The sequence below is a fragment of the Tachypleus tridentatus genome, chromosome 1 (assembly GCF_004210375.1).
Source record: "Tachypleus tridentatus isolate NWPU-2018 chromosome 1, ASM421037v1, whole genome shotgun sequence".
Lineage (NCBI taxonomy): Eukaryota > Metazoa > Arthropoda > Merostomata > Xiphosura > Limulidae > Tachypleus > Tachypleus tridentatus.
In genome coordinates this window covers 122200041-122213876 of record NC_134825.1, presented here as the reverse complement: position 1 = coordinate 122213876, position 13836 = coordinate 122200041, and the positions used below count along the sequence as shown (strand labels likewise).

General features: G+C 27.5%; 1 protein-coding gene across 1 annotated transcript in view; it reads right to left on the bottom strand.

Moving 5' to 3' along the window:
* Positions 1–582: 582 nt before the first annotated feature.
* Positions 583–13836, bottom strand: part of LOC143233098 (uncharacterized) — a 135113-nt gene continuing 121859 nt past the window's right edge. The window contains exon 6 of the mRNA XM_076469004.1: positions 583–930. Coding sequence (XP_076325119.1) covers positions 880–930 — 51 coding nt within the window. The 3' untranslated portion in view covers positions 583–879. The remainder of the gene's footprint in view (positions 931–13836) is intronic.

Sequence of the window (13836 nt, the reverse complement as noted above, 5' to 3'; positions counted from 1 at the left end):
AAATATATATGTATATATATATAGAGAGAGACAATCATTTAAGTTCTCTTTATACGTTTTTGTTTTAAGATTGCGATAGTTTTTCAAGTGCTTGGCCAACAAAATCAATGTTTCTAGATCATATCTGAATTTCAGATTAGCTTTAGAACTCCACTCGTTTTTATTTCTTGCCTTAAAAGTATTATAATGAGCCCAATACCTGCTGTAGTGGCTGTAAGAAAATATTGTTAATCTTAGTAAAATTTTTAGCCTTAGATATTTCGCAAGTAACAAAAATGTGACATTGAAAAATAGCGTGTGTGTTTTCTTATAAAAAAGCCAAATCGGGGTATTAACCGAGGGGAATCGAACCTCTGATTTTAGCGTTATATGGAAAACAGTGAATTCGACATTCCTTGTTTCGATACCTGTGGTGGATAGATTGGAGAGAGTTGGTTATTTGGTTGAAAACATAAAATTCCAAAATCACCAGTCTAGATAAAGGTTGTTGTGATTAATGTATATATTTACTTATATAAATAAATTATTAAGCTGGTTAGTTTAAATGTTCTTTGATAATTTAATGCAACAATGATCATCCAGTTTACACATCTCTCGAATTTTATTGGAAACTATCATACAGACATTATGAATGATAAAATACAAAGCATACATATGGTGGCCCACAGTGTTACTACAGAGGTAGAGAACGGAGCTGGAGCCTAAAATGAGTCACTTCGAGCTTGGGTCGCTTTACTGCTAATGATCTATCAGTCAGTAGTTTAAGGTGTTGGAGAGCGTTATGAAAATTGCGGTCGACACAAAACGCTTACTACGTATTAAAGGCACAGTCTGACAGCTTATAGCAGTATAACCGAGGATAGGTAGAATGAAACACATTCACACATCCGTAGACATTATGTGTCCAAGCCGAAAAGACTGTAGAGAACCCTGAAATGAAAAACAAAACTGAAAACTATTCTAATGAGAACGCGCAGGTCATAATAATTTCAATACGAATAAAACAGCTAGGAAACTACATGATTATAGAAGCTTCAGTTGACAAATATAAATAATATTCCAAATATTTTTATCTAACATAGTACAGATTATATTAACGTTCACATGTAATTGAAACAAACCGTTAGAATCCCTTGTTGTGTTATTTATTTTTACGGAATATCTTTTAGTTCTGCAACATGTTGGAAAACTTAAAACGAAGGTAACTTTTAAAATTATCATTGGAATATTTAAAATGTTACAATTCGACATTAAGAGGAAAACCCCTATTTCTTGGCGAATTACTTCGTTTTTACGTAGTTAAACAAAACAGTGGGGGGTATACAATAATTTACTGGCGTAGTACAAATCAACACATTTTCTTAGATTTAAATACGTGAAGTATTTTTTTCTTGACCGAATTTTATGTTCCTTAATCAAAATTTAATGGTAAAACATGAGAAATGTCCATCGTATAAAACTTTAGATAGATTGCGATTAACTTGTACTTTTAAGACGTCGATGAGACATGTTGAAACATAGAACTTATTAGAATATTTCTTCTAATCGATTATATAATTCAGCTGCAAAAAATGTCACATTTCTTATATGGAGCACCTAAAGGGCTGAAGAAATACAGTCCACAACCCATTCATCAAAATATCGTCCATCTTTGATCAGCTTCCTGAATACTTTTAGGGATGGAATTCTCTTTTAAATTTTTTTTTTCTTTATGTACATTTTCAGGTCCAGGAACTACGGTGTTCATGATGGGTGGAGGCTACAGCACTGATTCTGAGTCTACGCGAGACAGGTAATACGAAGTTAATATAGTCGGATCACTATGGCGACTACTATAAGGTATCCGGAGAAGATATCCAAGCAAAAAAAATATATCTTAAACAATATGTTTTAATATTTATCGGATGGTCAGGAAAATCTTGAAGTTATTTACAAATAAAAAAAATGTATTTAAATAATACGCATAGAAAAATACCAGTGGGCCTATATAATGATCAATACGCAAAAAAAAATACTAGTGGGTCTATATAATAATCAATACACAAAAAAAATACTAGTGGGCCTATATAATGATCAATACGCAAAGAAAAATACTAGTGGGTCTATATAATAATCAAAACGCAAAGAAAAATACTAGTGGGCCTATATAATGATCAATAAGCAACGAAAAATACGAGTGGGTCTATATAATAATCAATACGAAAAGAAAAATACTAGTGGGCCTATATAATGATCAATATACAAAGAAAAATACTAGTGGGTCTATATAATAATCAATACGCATAGAAAAATACCAGTGGGTATATATAATAATCAAAACGCATATAAAAATACCAGTGGGTCTATATAATCATCAATACACATAGAAAAATACTAGTGGATTTATACAGTCATTAATACACATTGAAAAATACTAGTGGGTCTATATAGTAATCAATACACATAAAAAAATACTAGTAGGTCTATATAATAATCAATAGGCATAGAAAAATACCAGTGGGTCTATATTATATTCAAAACGCATCGAAAAATACTAGTGGGTCTATACACTAATCAATACACATAGAAAAATACTAGTGGTTCTATACAATAATCAATACACATAGAAAAATACTAGTGGGTCTATATAGTAATCAATACACATAGAAAAATACTAGCAGGTCTATATAATGATCAATACACACAGAAAAATACTAGTGGGACTATATAATGATCAATAGACATATAAAAATACTAGTGGGTCTATATAGTAATAAATACACATAGAAAAATACTAGTGGGTCTATATAATAATCAATACACATAGAAAAATAATAGTGGGTCTATATAATAATCAATACGCATATAAAAATACCAGTGGGTCTATATAGTAATCAATACACATAGAAAAATACTCGTGGGTCTAAAAAGTAATCAATACACATAGAAAAATACTAGTGGGTCTATATAATAATCAATACACAAAGAAAAATACTAGTGGGTCTATATAATAATCAATACGCATAGAAAAATACGAGTGGGCCTATATAATGATCAATACGCAAAGAAAAATTACAGTGGGTCTATATAATAATCAATACACATAGAAAAAATACAAGAGGGCCTATATAATAATCAATAGGCATAGAAAAGTACTAGTTAGTCTATAAAATAATCAATACACATAGAAAAATACTAGTGGGTCTATATAGTAATCAATACACATAGAAAAATACTAGTGGGTCTATACAGTAATCAATACACATAGAAAAATACTAGAGGGCCTATATAATCACCAATAGGCATAGAAAAGTACTAGTGAATCTATAAAATAATCAATACACATAGAAAAATACTAGTAGGTCTATATAGTAATTAATACACATAGAAAATACTAGTGGGTTTATATAGTAATCAATACACATAGAAAAATACTAGAGGGCCTATATAATCACCAATAGGCATAGAAAAGTACTAGTGAGTCTATAAAATATTCAATACACATAGAAAAATACTAGTAGGTCTATATAGTAATTAATACACATAGAAAAATACTAGTGGGTTTATATAGTAATCAATACACATAGAAAAATACTAGAGGGCTTATATAATCACCAATAGGCATAGAAAAATACTAGTGGGTCTATATAATCATCAATACGCAAAGAAAAATACTAGTGGGCCTATATAATGATCAATACACATAAAAAAAAAATTGTGGGTCTATATAGAAATTTATACACATAGAAAAATTCTAGTGGGTCTATATAATAATCAATACGCGAAGAAAAATACTAGTGGGTTTAAATAACAATAAATACGCATAGAAAAATACTATTGGGCCTATATAATGATCAATACGCAAAGAAAAATACTAGTGGGCCTATATAATAATCAATACACATAGAAAAATACTAGAGGGCCTATATAATAATCAATAGGAATAGAAAAGTACTAGTTAGTCTATAAAATAATCAATACACATAGAAAAATACTAATGAGTCTATATAGTAATCAATACACATAGAAATTTACTAGTAGGTATATATAATGATCAATACACACAGAAAAATACTAGTGGGTCTATATAATAATCAATACATATAGAAAAAAGAAAAATACTAGTGGGTCTATATAATAATCAATTCGCATACAAAAATACTAGTGGGTCTATATAATAATCAATACACATAGAAAAATACTAGAGGGCCTATATAATCATGAATAGGCATGGAAAAGTACTAGTGAGTCTACAAAATAATCAATACACATAGAAAAATACTAGTTGGTCAATACAGTAATCAATACACATAGAAAAACACTAGTGCGTCTATATAATCATCAATACGCATAGAAAAATACTAGTGGGTATATATAGTAATCAATACGCAGAGAAAAATACTAGTGTATCTATATAATAATCAATACGCATAGAAAAATACTAGTGGGTCTATATAATAATCAATACGCAAAGAAAAATACTAGTGGGTCTATATAATAATCAATACGCATAGAAAAATACTAGAGGGCCTATATAATCATCAATAGGCACAGAAAACTCCTAGTGAGTCTATATAATAATCAATACACATAGAAAAAATACTAGTGGGTCTATATAGTAATCAATACACATAGAAAAATACTAGTGGGTCTATATAGTAATCAATACACATAGAAAAATACTAGTAGGTCTATATAATGATCAATACACACAGAAAAATACTAGTGGGCCTATATAATAATCAAAAAACATACAAAAATACTAGTGGGTCTATATAGTAATCAATACACATAGAAAAATACTAGTGGGTCTATATAATCATTAATAGGCATAGAAAAGTACTAGTGAGTCTATAAAATAATCAATACGCATAGAAAAATACTAGTGGCCGTATATAATGATCAATACACATAGAAAAATACTAGTGGGTCTATATAGTAATCAATACAGATAGAAAAATACAAGTGGGTCTATATAGTAATCAATACACATAGAAACATACTAGTGGGTCTATGTATAAATCAATACGCAAAGAAAAACACTATTGGTCTATATAGTAATCAATACGCATAGAAAAATACTAGTGTTTCTATATAATAATCAATACACATAGAAAAATAATAGTGGGTCTATATAATAATCAATACGCATATAAAAATACTAGTGGGTCTATATAGTAATCAATACACATAGAAAAATACTAGTGGGTCTAAAAGTAATCAATACACATAGAAAAATACTAGTGGGTCTATATAATAATCAATACACAAAGAAAAATACTAGTGGGTCTATATAATAATCAATAGGCATAGAAAAATACCAGTGGGTCTATATTATATTCAATACGCATAGAAAAAATACTAGTGGGTCTATATAATAATCAATACACATAGAAAAAAATACTAGTGGTTCTATATAATAATCAATACACATAGAAAAATACTAGTGGGTCTATATAGTAATCAATACACATAGAAAAATACTAGTAGGTCTATATAATGATCAATACACACAGAAAAATACTAGTGGGTCTATATAATGATCAATACACATAGAAAAATACTAGTGGGTCTATATAGTAATCAATACACATAGAAAAATACTAGTGGGTCTATATATTAATCAATACACATAGAAAAATACTAGTGGGTCTATATAATAATCAATACGCATATAAAAATACAAGTGGGTCTATATAGTAATCAATACACATAGAAAAATACTAGTGGGTCTATATAATAATCAATACACATAGAAAAATACTAGTGGGTCTATATAATAATCAATACACAAAGAAAAATACTAGTGGGTCTATATAATAATCAATACGCATAGAAAAAATACTAGTGGGTCTATATAATAATCAATACGCAAAGAAAAATTACTAGTGGGTCTATATAATAATCAATACACATAGAAAAAAATACTAGTGGGTCTATATAATAATCAATAGGCATAGAAAAATACTAGTGGGTCTATATAATAATCAATACACATAGAAAAAAAATACTAGTGGGTCTATATAGTAATCAATACACATAGAAAAATACTAGTGGGTCTATATAGTAATCAATACACATAGAAAAATACTAGAGGGTCTATATAATCATCAATAGGCATAGAAAAATACTAGTGAATCTATAAAATAATCAATACACATAGAAAAATACTAGTAGGTCTATATAGTAATCAATACACATAGAAAAATACTAGTGGGTCTATATAGTAATCAATACACATAGAAAAATACTAGTGGGTCTATATAATCATCAATAGGCATAGAAAAGTACTAGTGAGTCTATAAAATAATCAATACACATAGAAAAAATACTAGTGGGCCTATATAATAATCAATACACATAGAAAAAATACTAGTGGGTTTATATAGTAATCAATATACTTAGAAACATACTAGTGGATCTATGTATAAATCAATAGGCATAGAAAAATACTAGTGGGTCTATATAATAATCAATACGCAAAGAAAAATACTAGTGGGTCTATATAATAATCAATACACATAAAAAAATACTAGTGGGTCTATATAGTAATCAATACACATAGAAAAATACTAGTGGGTCTATATAGTAATCAATAGGCATAGAAAAGTACTAGTTGGTCTATAAAATAATCAATACACATAGAAAAATACTAGTGGGTCTATATAGTAATCAATACACATAGAAAAATACTAGTGGGTCTATATAATAATCAATACGCATAGAAAAATACTAGTGGGTCTATATAGTAATCAATACACATAGAAAAATACTAGTGGAATTATTCAGTAATCAATTCACATAGAAAAATACTAGTGGGTCTATATAATAATCAATAGGCATAGAAAAATACTAGTGGGTCTATATAATAATCAATACTAGAAAAATACTAGTGGGTCTATATAATAATCAATACGCATAGAAAAATACTAGTGGGTCTATATAATAATCAATACGCATAGAAAAAAATACTAGTGGGTCTATATAATAAATCAATACACATAGAAAAATACTAGTGGGTCTATATATAATCAATACACATAGAAAAATACTAGTGGGTCTATATAATAATCAATACACATAGAAAAATACTAGTGGGTCTATATAATAATCAATACACATAGAAAAATACTAGTAGGTCTATATAATAATCAATACACATAGAAAAATACTAGTGGGTCTATATAGTAATCAATACACATAGAAAAAATACTAGTGGGTCTATATATTAATCAATAGAAATAGAAAAACACTAGTGGGTCTATATAATCAATCAATAGCATAGAAAAATACTAGTGGGTCTATATAATAATCAATACACATAGAAAAATATTAATGGGTTTATATAGTAATCAATACACATAGAAATATACTACTGGGTCTATATAATAATCAATACACATAGAAAAATACTAGTTGGTCTATATAATCATTAATAGGCATAGAAAAGTACTAGTGGGTCTATATAATAATCAATACGCATAGAAAAATACTAGTGGGTCTATATATAGTAATCAATACACATAGAAAAATACTAGTTGGTCTATATAGTAATCAATACACATAGAAAAATACTAGTGGGTCTATATAATAATCAATACACATAGAAAAAATACTAGTGGGTCTATATAATAATCAATACGCATAGAAAAAAATACTAGTGGGTCTATATAATAATCAATACACATAGAAAAAAATACTAGTGGGTCTATATAGTAATCAATACACATAGAAACATACTAGTGGGTCTATATATAAATCAATACGCAAAGAAAAATACTATTGGGTCTATATAATAATCAATACTCATAGAAAAATACTTGTGGGTCTATATAATAATCAATACACATAGAAAAATACTAGTGGGTCTATATAATAATCAATACACATAGAAAAAACACTAGTGCGTCTATATAATTATCAATACGCATAAAAAAATACTATTGGGCCTATATAATGATCAATACGCATAGAAAAATACTAGTGGGTCTATATAATAATCAATACACAGAAGAAAAATACTAGTGGGTCTATATAATAATCAATACACATAGAAAAATACTAGTGGGTCTATATAATAATCAATACGCATAGAAAAATACTAGTTAGTCTATATAATAATCAATACACATAGAAAATACTAGTGGGTCTATATATAATCAATACACATAGAAAAATACTAGTGGGTCTATATAATAATCAATACACATAAAAATACTAGTGGGTCTATATAATAATCAATACACATAGAAAAATACTAGTGGGTCTATATATAATCAATATAGGCATAGAAAAATACTAGTGGGTCTATATAATAATCAATACGCATAGAAAAATACTAGTGGGTCTATATAATAATCAATACGCATAGAAAAATACTAGTGGGTCTATATAATAATCAATACACATAGAAAAATACTAGTGGGTCTATATAATAATCAATACACATAGAAAAATACTAGTGGGTCTATATAATAATCAATACACATAGAAAAATACTAGTGGGTCTATATAATAATCAATACACATAGAAAAATACTAGTGGGTCTATATAATAATCAATACACATAGAAAAATACTAGTGGGTCTATATATTAATCTATACTAGTGCGTCTATATAATCATCAATACGCATAGAAAAATACTAGTGGGTCTATATAGTAATCAATACGCATAGAAAAATACTAGTGTATCTATATAATAATCAATACGCATAGAAAAATACTAGTGGGTCTATATAATAATCAATATGCAAAGAAAAATACTAGTGGGTCTATATAATAATCAATACGCATAGAAAAATACTAGTGGGTCTATATAATCATCAATAGGCACAGAAAAATACTAGTGGGTCTATATAATAATCAATACACATAAAAAATACTAGTGGGTCTATATAGTAATCAATACACATAGAAAAATACTAGTGGGTCTATATAGTAATCAATACACATAGAAAAATACTAGTGGGTCTATATAATCATCAATAGGCATAGAAAAGTACTAGTGAGTCTATAAAATAATCAATACGCATAGAAAAATACTAGTGGGCCTATATAATGATCAATACACATAGAAAAATACTAGTGGGTCTATATAGTAATCAATACAGATAGAAAAATACTAGTGGGTCTATATAGTAATCAATACACATAGAAACATACTAGTGGGTCTATATAATAATCAATACACATAGAAAAATACTAGTGGGTCTATATAATAATCAATACCCATAGAAAAATACTAGTTGGTCTATATAATAATCAATACACATAGAAAAATACTAGTGGGTCTATATAATAATCAATACACATAGAAAAATACTAGTGGGTCTATATAGTAATCAATACGCATAGAAAAATACTAGTGGGTCTATATAATAATCAATACGCATAGAAAAATACTAGTGGGTCTATATAATAATCAATACGCATAGAAAAATACTAGTGGGTCTATATAATAATCAATACGCATAGAAAAAACACTATTGGGCCTATATAATGATCAATACACACAGAAAAGTACTAGTGAGTCTATAAAATAATCAATACACATAGAAAAATACTAGTGGGTCTATATAGTAATCAATACACATAGAAAAATACTACATATAAAAATACTAGTGGGTCTATATAGTAATCTTTACACATAGGAAAATACTAGTTGGTCTATATAATGATCGATACGCATAGAAAAATACTAGTGGGACTATATAATAATAAATACATATAGATAAATACTAGTGGGTCTATATATATAATCAATCATAGAAAAAACTAGTGGGCTATAGAATAAATCAATAGGCATAGAAAAATACTAGTGGGTCTATATAATAATCAATACGCATAGAAAAATACTAGTGGGTCTATATAGTAATCAATACACGTAGAAAAATACTAGTGGGTCTATATAATAATCAATACGCATAGAAAAATACTAGTGGGCCTATATAATGATCAATACACATAGAAAAATACTAGTGGGTCTATATAGTAATCAATACACATAGAAAAATACTAGTTGGTCTATATAGTAATCAATACACATAGAAAAACACTATTGGTCTATATAATAATCAATACGCACAGAAAAATACTAGTGGGCCTATATAATAATCAATACGCGAAGAAAAATACTAGTGGGTCTATATAATAATCAATACGCATAGAAAAATACTAGAGGGTCTATATAATCATCAATAGGCCTAGAAAATTACTAGTTGGTCTTTAAAATAATCAATACATATGGAAAAATATTAGTGTGTGTATATTGTAATCAATACAGATAGAAAAATACTAGTGGGTCTACATAATAATCAATATGCATAGAAAAATACTAGTGGGTCTACACAGTAATCAATACACATAGAAAAATACTAGTGGGTCTATATAATAATCAATACGCATAGAAAAATACTAGTGGGTCTATATAATAATAAATACATATAGAAAAATACTAGAGGGCTTTTATATAATCATCAATAGGCATAGAAAAGTACTAGTGAGTCTATAAAATAATCAATACGCATAGAAAAATACTAGTGGGTCTATATAATGATCAATACACATAGAAAAATATTAGTCGGTCTATATAATAATCAATACGCATAGAAAAATACTAGTGGGTCTATATAATAATCAATACGCAGAGAAAAATACTAGTGAGCCTATATAATAATCAATACGCAAAGAAAAATACTAGTGGGTCTATATAATAATCAATACCCATAGAAAAATACTAGTGGGTCTATATAATAATCAATACACATAGAAAAATACTAGAGGGCCTATATAATCATCAATAGGCATAGAAAAGTACTAGTGAGTCTATATTGTGAAAATACACATAGAAAAATACTAGTTGGTCGATACAGTAATCAATACACCTACAAAAATACTAGTGGGTCTATACAGTAATCAATACACATAGAAAAATACTAGTGGGTCTATATAATGATCAATACACATAGAAAAATACTAGGGGTTCTATATAATAATAAATACGCATAGAAAATACTAGTGGGTCTATATAGTAATCAATACGCATAGAAAAATACTAGTGGGTCTATATAATAATCAATACGCATAGAAAAATACTAGTGGGTCTATATAATAATCAATACGCATAGAAAAATACTAGTGGGTCTATATAATAATCAATACACATAGAAAAATACTAGTGGGTCTATATAATAATCAATACACATAGAAAAATACTAGTGGGTCTATATAATAATCAATACGCATAGAAAAATACTAGTGGGTCTATATAATAATCAATACACATAGAAAAATACTAGATGGTCTATATAATAATCAATACACATAGAAAAATACTAGAGGGCCTATATAATCATCAATAGCCATAGAAAAGTACTATAGTAAATACACAAAAAAATACTAGTTGGTCTATATAGTAATCAATACACATAGAAAAAATACTAGTGGGTCTATATAATAATCAATACACATAGAAAAAATACTAGTGGGTCTATATAATAATCAATACACATAGAAAAAAATACTAGTGGGTCTATATAATGATCAATACACATAGAAAAATACTAGTGGGTCTATATAATAATCAATACACATAGAAAAATACTAGTGGGTCTATATAATAATCAATACGCATAGAAAAATACTAGTGGGTCTATATAGTAGTCAATACACATAGAAAAATACTAATGGAATTATTCAGTAATCAATTCACATAGAAAAATACTAGTGGGTCTATATAATAATCAATACGCATAGAAAAATACTAGTGGGTCTATATAATAATCAATACACATAGAAAAATACTAGTGGGTCTATATAATAATCAATACACATAGAAAAATACTAGTGGGTCTATATAATAATCAATAGGCATAGAAAAATACTAGTGGGTCTATATAAATAATCAATACGCATATAAAGAAAAATACTAGTGGGTCTATATAATAATCAATACGCATAGAAAATACTAGTGGGTCTATATAATAATCAATACACATAGAAAATACTAGTGGGTCTATATAATAATCAATACGCAAAGAAAAATACTAGTTGGTCTATATAATAATCAATACACATAGAAAAATACTAGTGGGTCTATATATTAATCAATACGCATAGAAAAACACTAGTGCGTCTATATAATAATCAATACACATAGAAAAAATACTAGTGGGTCTATATAATAATCAATACACATAGAAAAATACTAGTGGGTCTATATAATAATCAATACGCATAGAAAAATACTAGTGGGTCTATATAATAATCAATACGCATAGAAAAATACTAGTGGGTCTATATAATAATCAATACACATAGAAAAATACTAGTGGGTCTATATAATCATCAATAGGCATAGAAAAATACTAGTGAGTCTATAAAATAATCAATACACATAGAAAAATACTAGTGGGTCTATATAATAATCAATACACATAGAAAAATACTAGTGGGTCTATATAATAATCAATACACATAGAAAAATACTAGTGGGTCTATATAATAATCAATACGCATAGAAAAATACTAGTGGGTCTATATAATAATCAATACACAAGTAAAAATACTAGTGGGTCTATATAATAATCAATACACATAGAAAAATACTAGTGGGTCTATATAGTAATCAATACACATAGAAAAATACTAGTGGGTCTATATATTAATCAATACACATACAAAAAAATACTAGTGGGTCTATATAATAATCAATACACAAGTAATCAATACGCATAGAAAAATACTAGTGGGTCTATATAATAATCAATACGCATAGAAAAATACTAGTGGGCCTATATAATAATCAATACACATAGAAAAATACTAGTGGGTCTATATAATTAATCAATACACATAGAAAATACATAGTGGGTCTATATAATAATCAATACGCATAGAAAAATACTAGTTGGTCTATATAATAATCAATACACATAGAAAAATACTAGTGGGTCTATATAGTAATCAATACGCATAGAAAAATACTAGTGGGTCTATATAATAATCAATACGCATAGAAAAATACTAGTGGGTCTATATAATAATCAATACGCATAGAAAAATACTAGTGGGTCTATATAATAATCAATACGCATAGAAAAATACTAGTGGGTCTATATAATAATCAATAGGCATAGAAAAATACTATTGGGCCTATATATTGATCAATACACATAAAAAAATACTAGTGGGTCTATATAATAATCAATACACATAGAAAAATACTAGTGCGTCTATATAATAATCAATACACATAAAAAAATACTAGTGGGTCTATATAGTAATCAATACACATAGAAAAATACTAGTGGGTCTATATAATAATCAATACACATAGAAAAATACTAGTGGGTCTATATAATAATCAATACACATAGAAAAATACTAGTGGGTCTATATAGTAATCAATACACATAGAAAAATACTAGTGTGTCTATAAAATAATCAATACGCATAGAAAAATACTAGTGGGTGTATATAATAATCAATACACATAGAAAAATACTAGTGGGTCTATATAATAATCAATACACATAGAAAAAATACTAGTGGGTCTATATAATTATCAATACGCATAAAAAAATATTATTGGGCCTATATAATGATCAATACACATAGAAAAAATACTAGTGGGTCTATATAGTAATCAATACACATAGAAAAATACTAGTGGGTCTATATAATAATCAATACACATAGAAAAATACTAGTGGGTCTATATAATAATCAATACGCATAGAAAAATACTAGTTGGTCTATATAATAATCAATACGCATAGAAAAATACTAGTGGGCCTATATAATGATCAATACGCATAGAAAAATACTAGTGGGCCTATATAGTAATCAATACGCA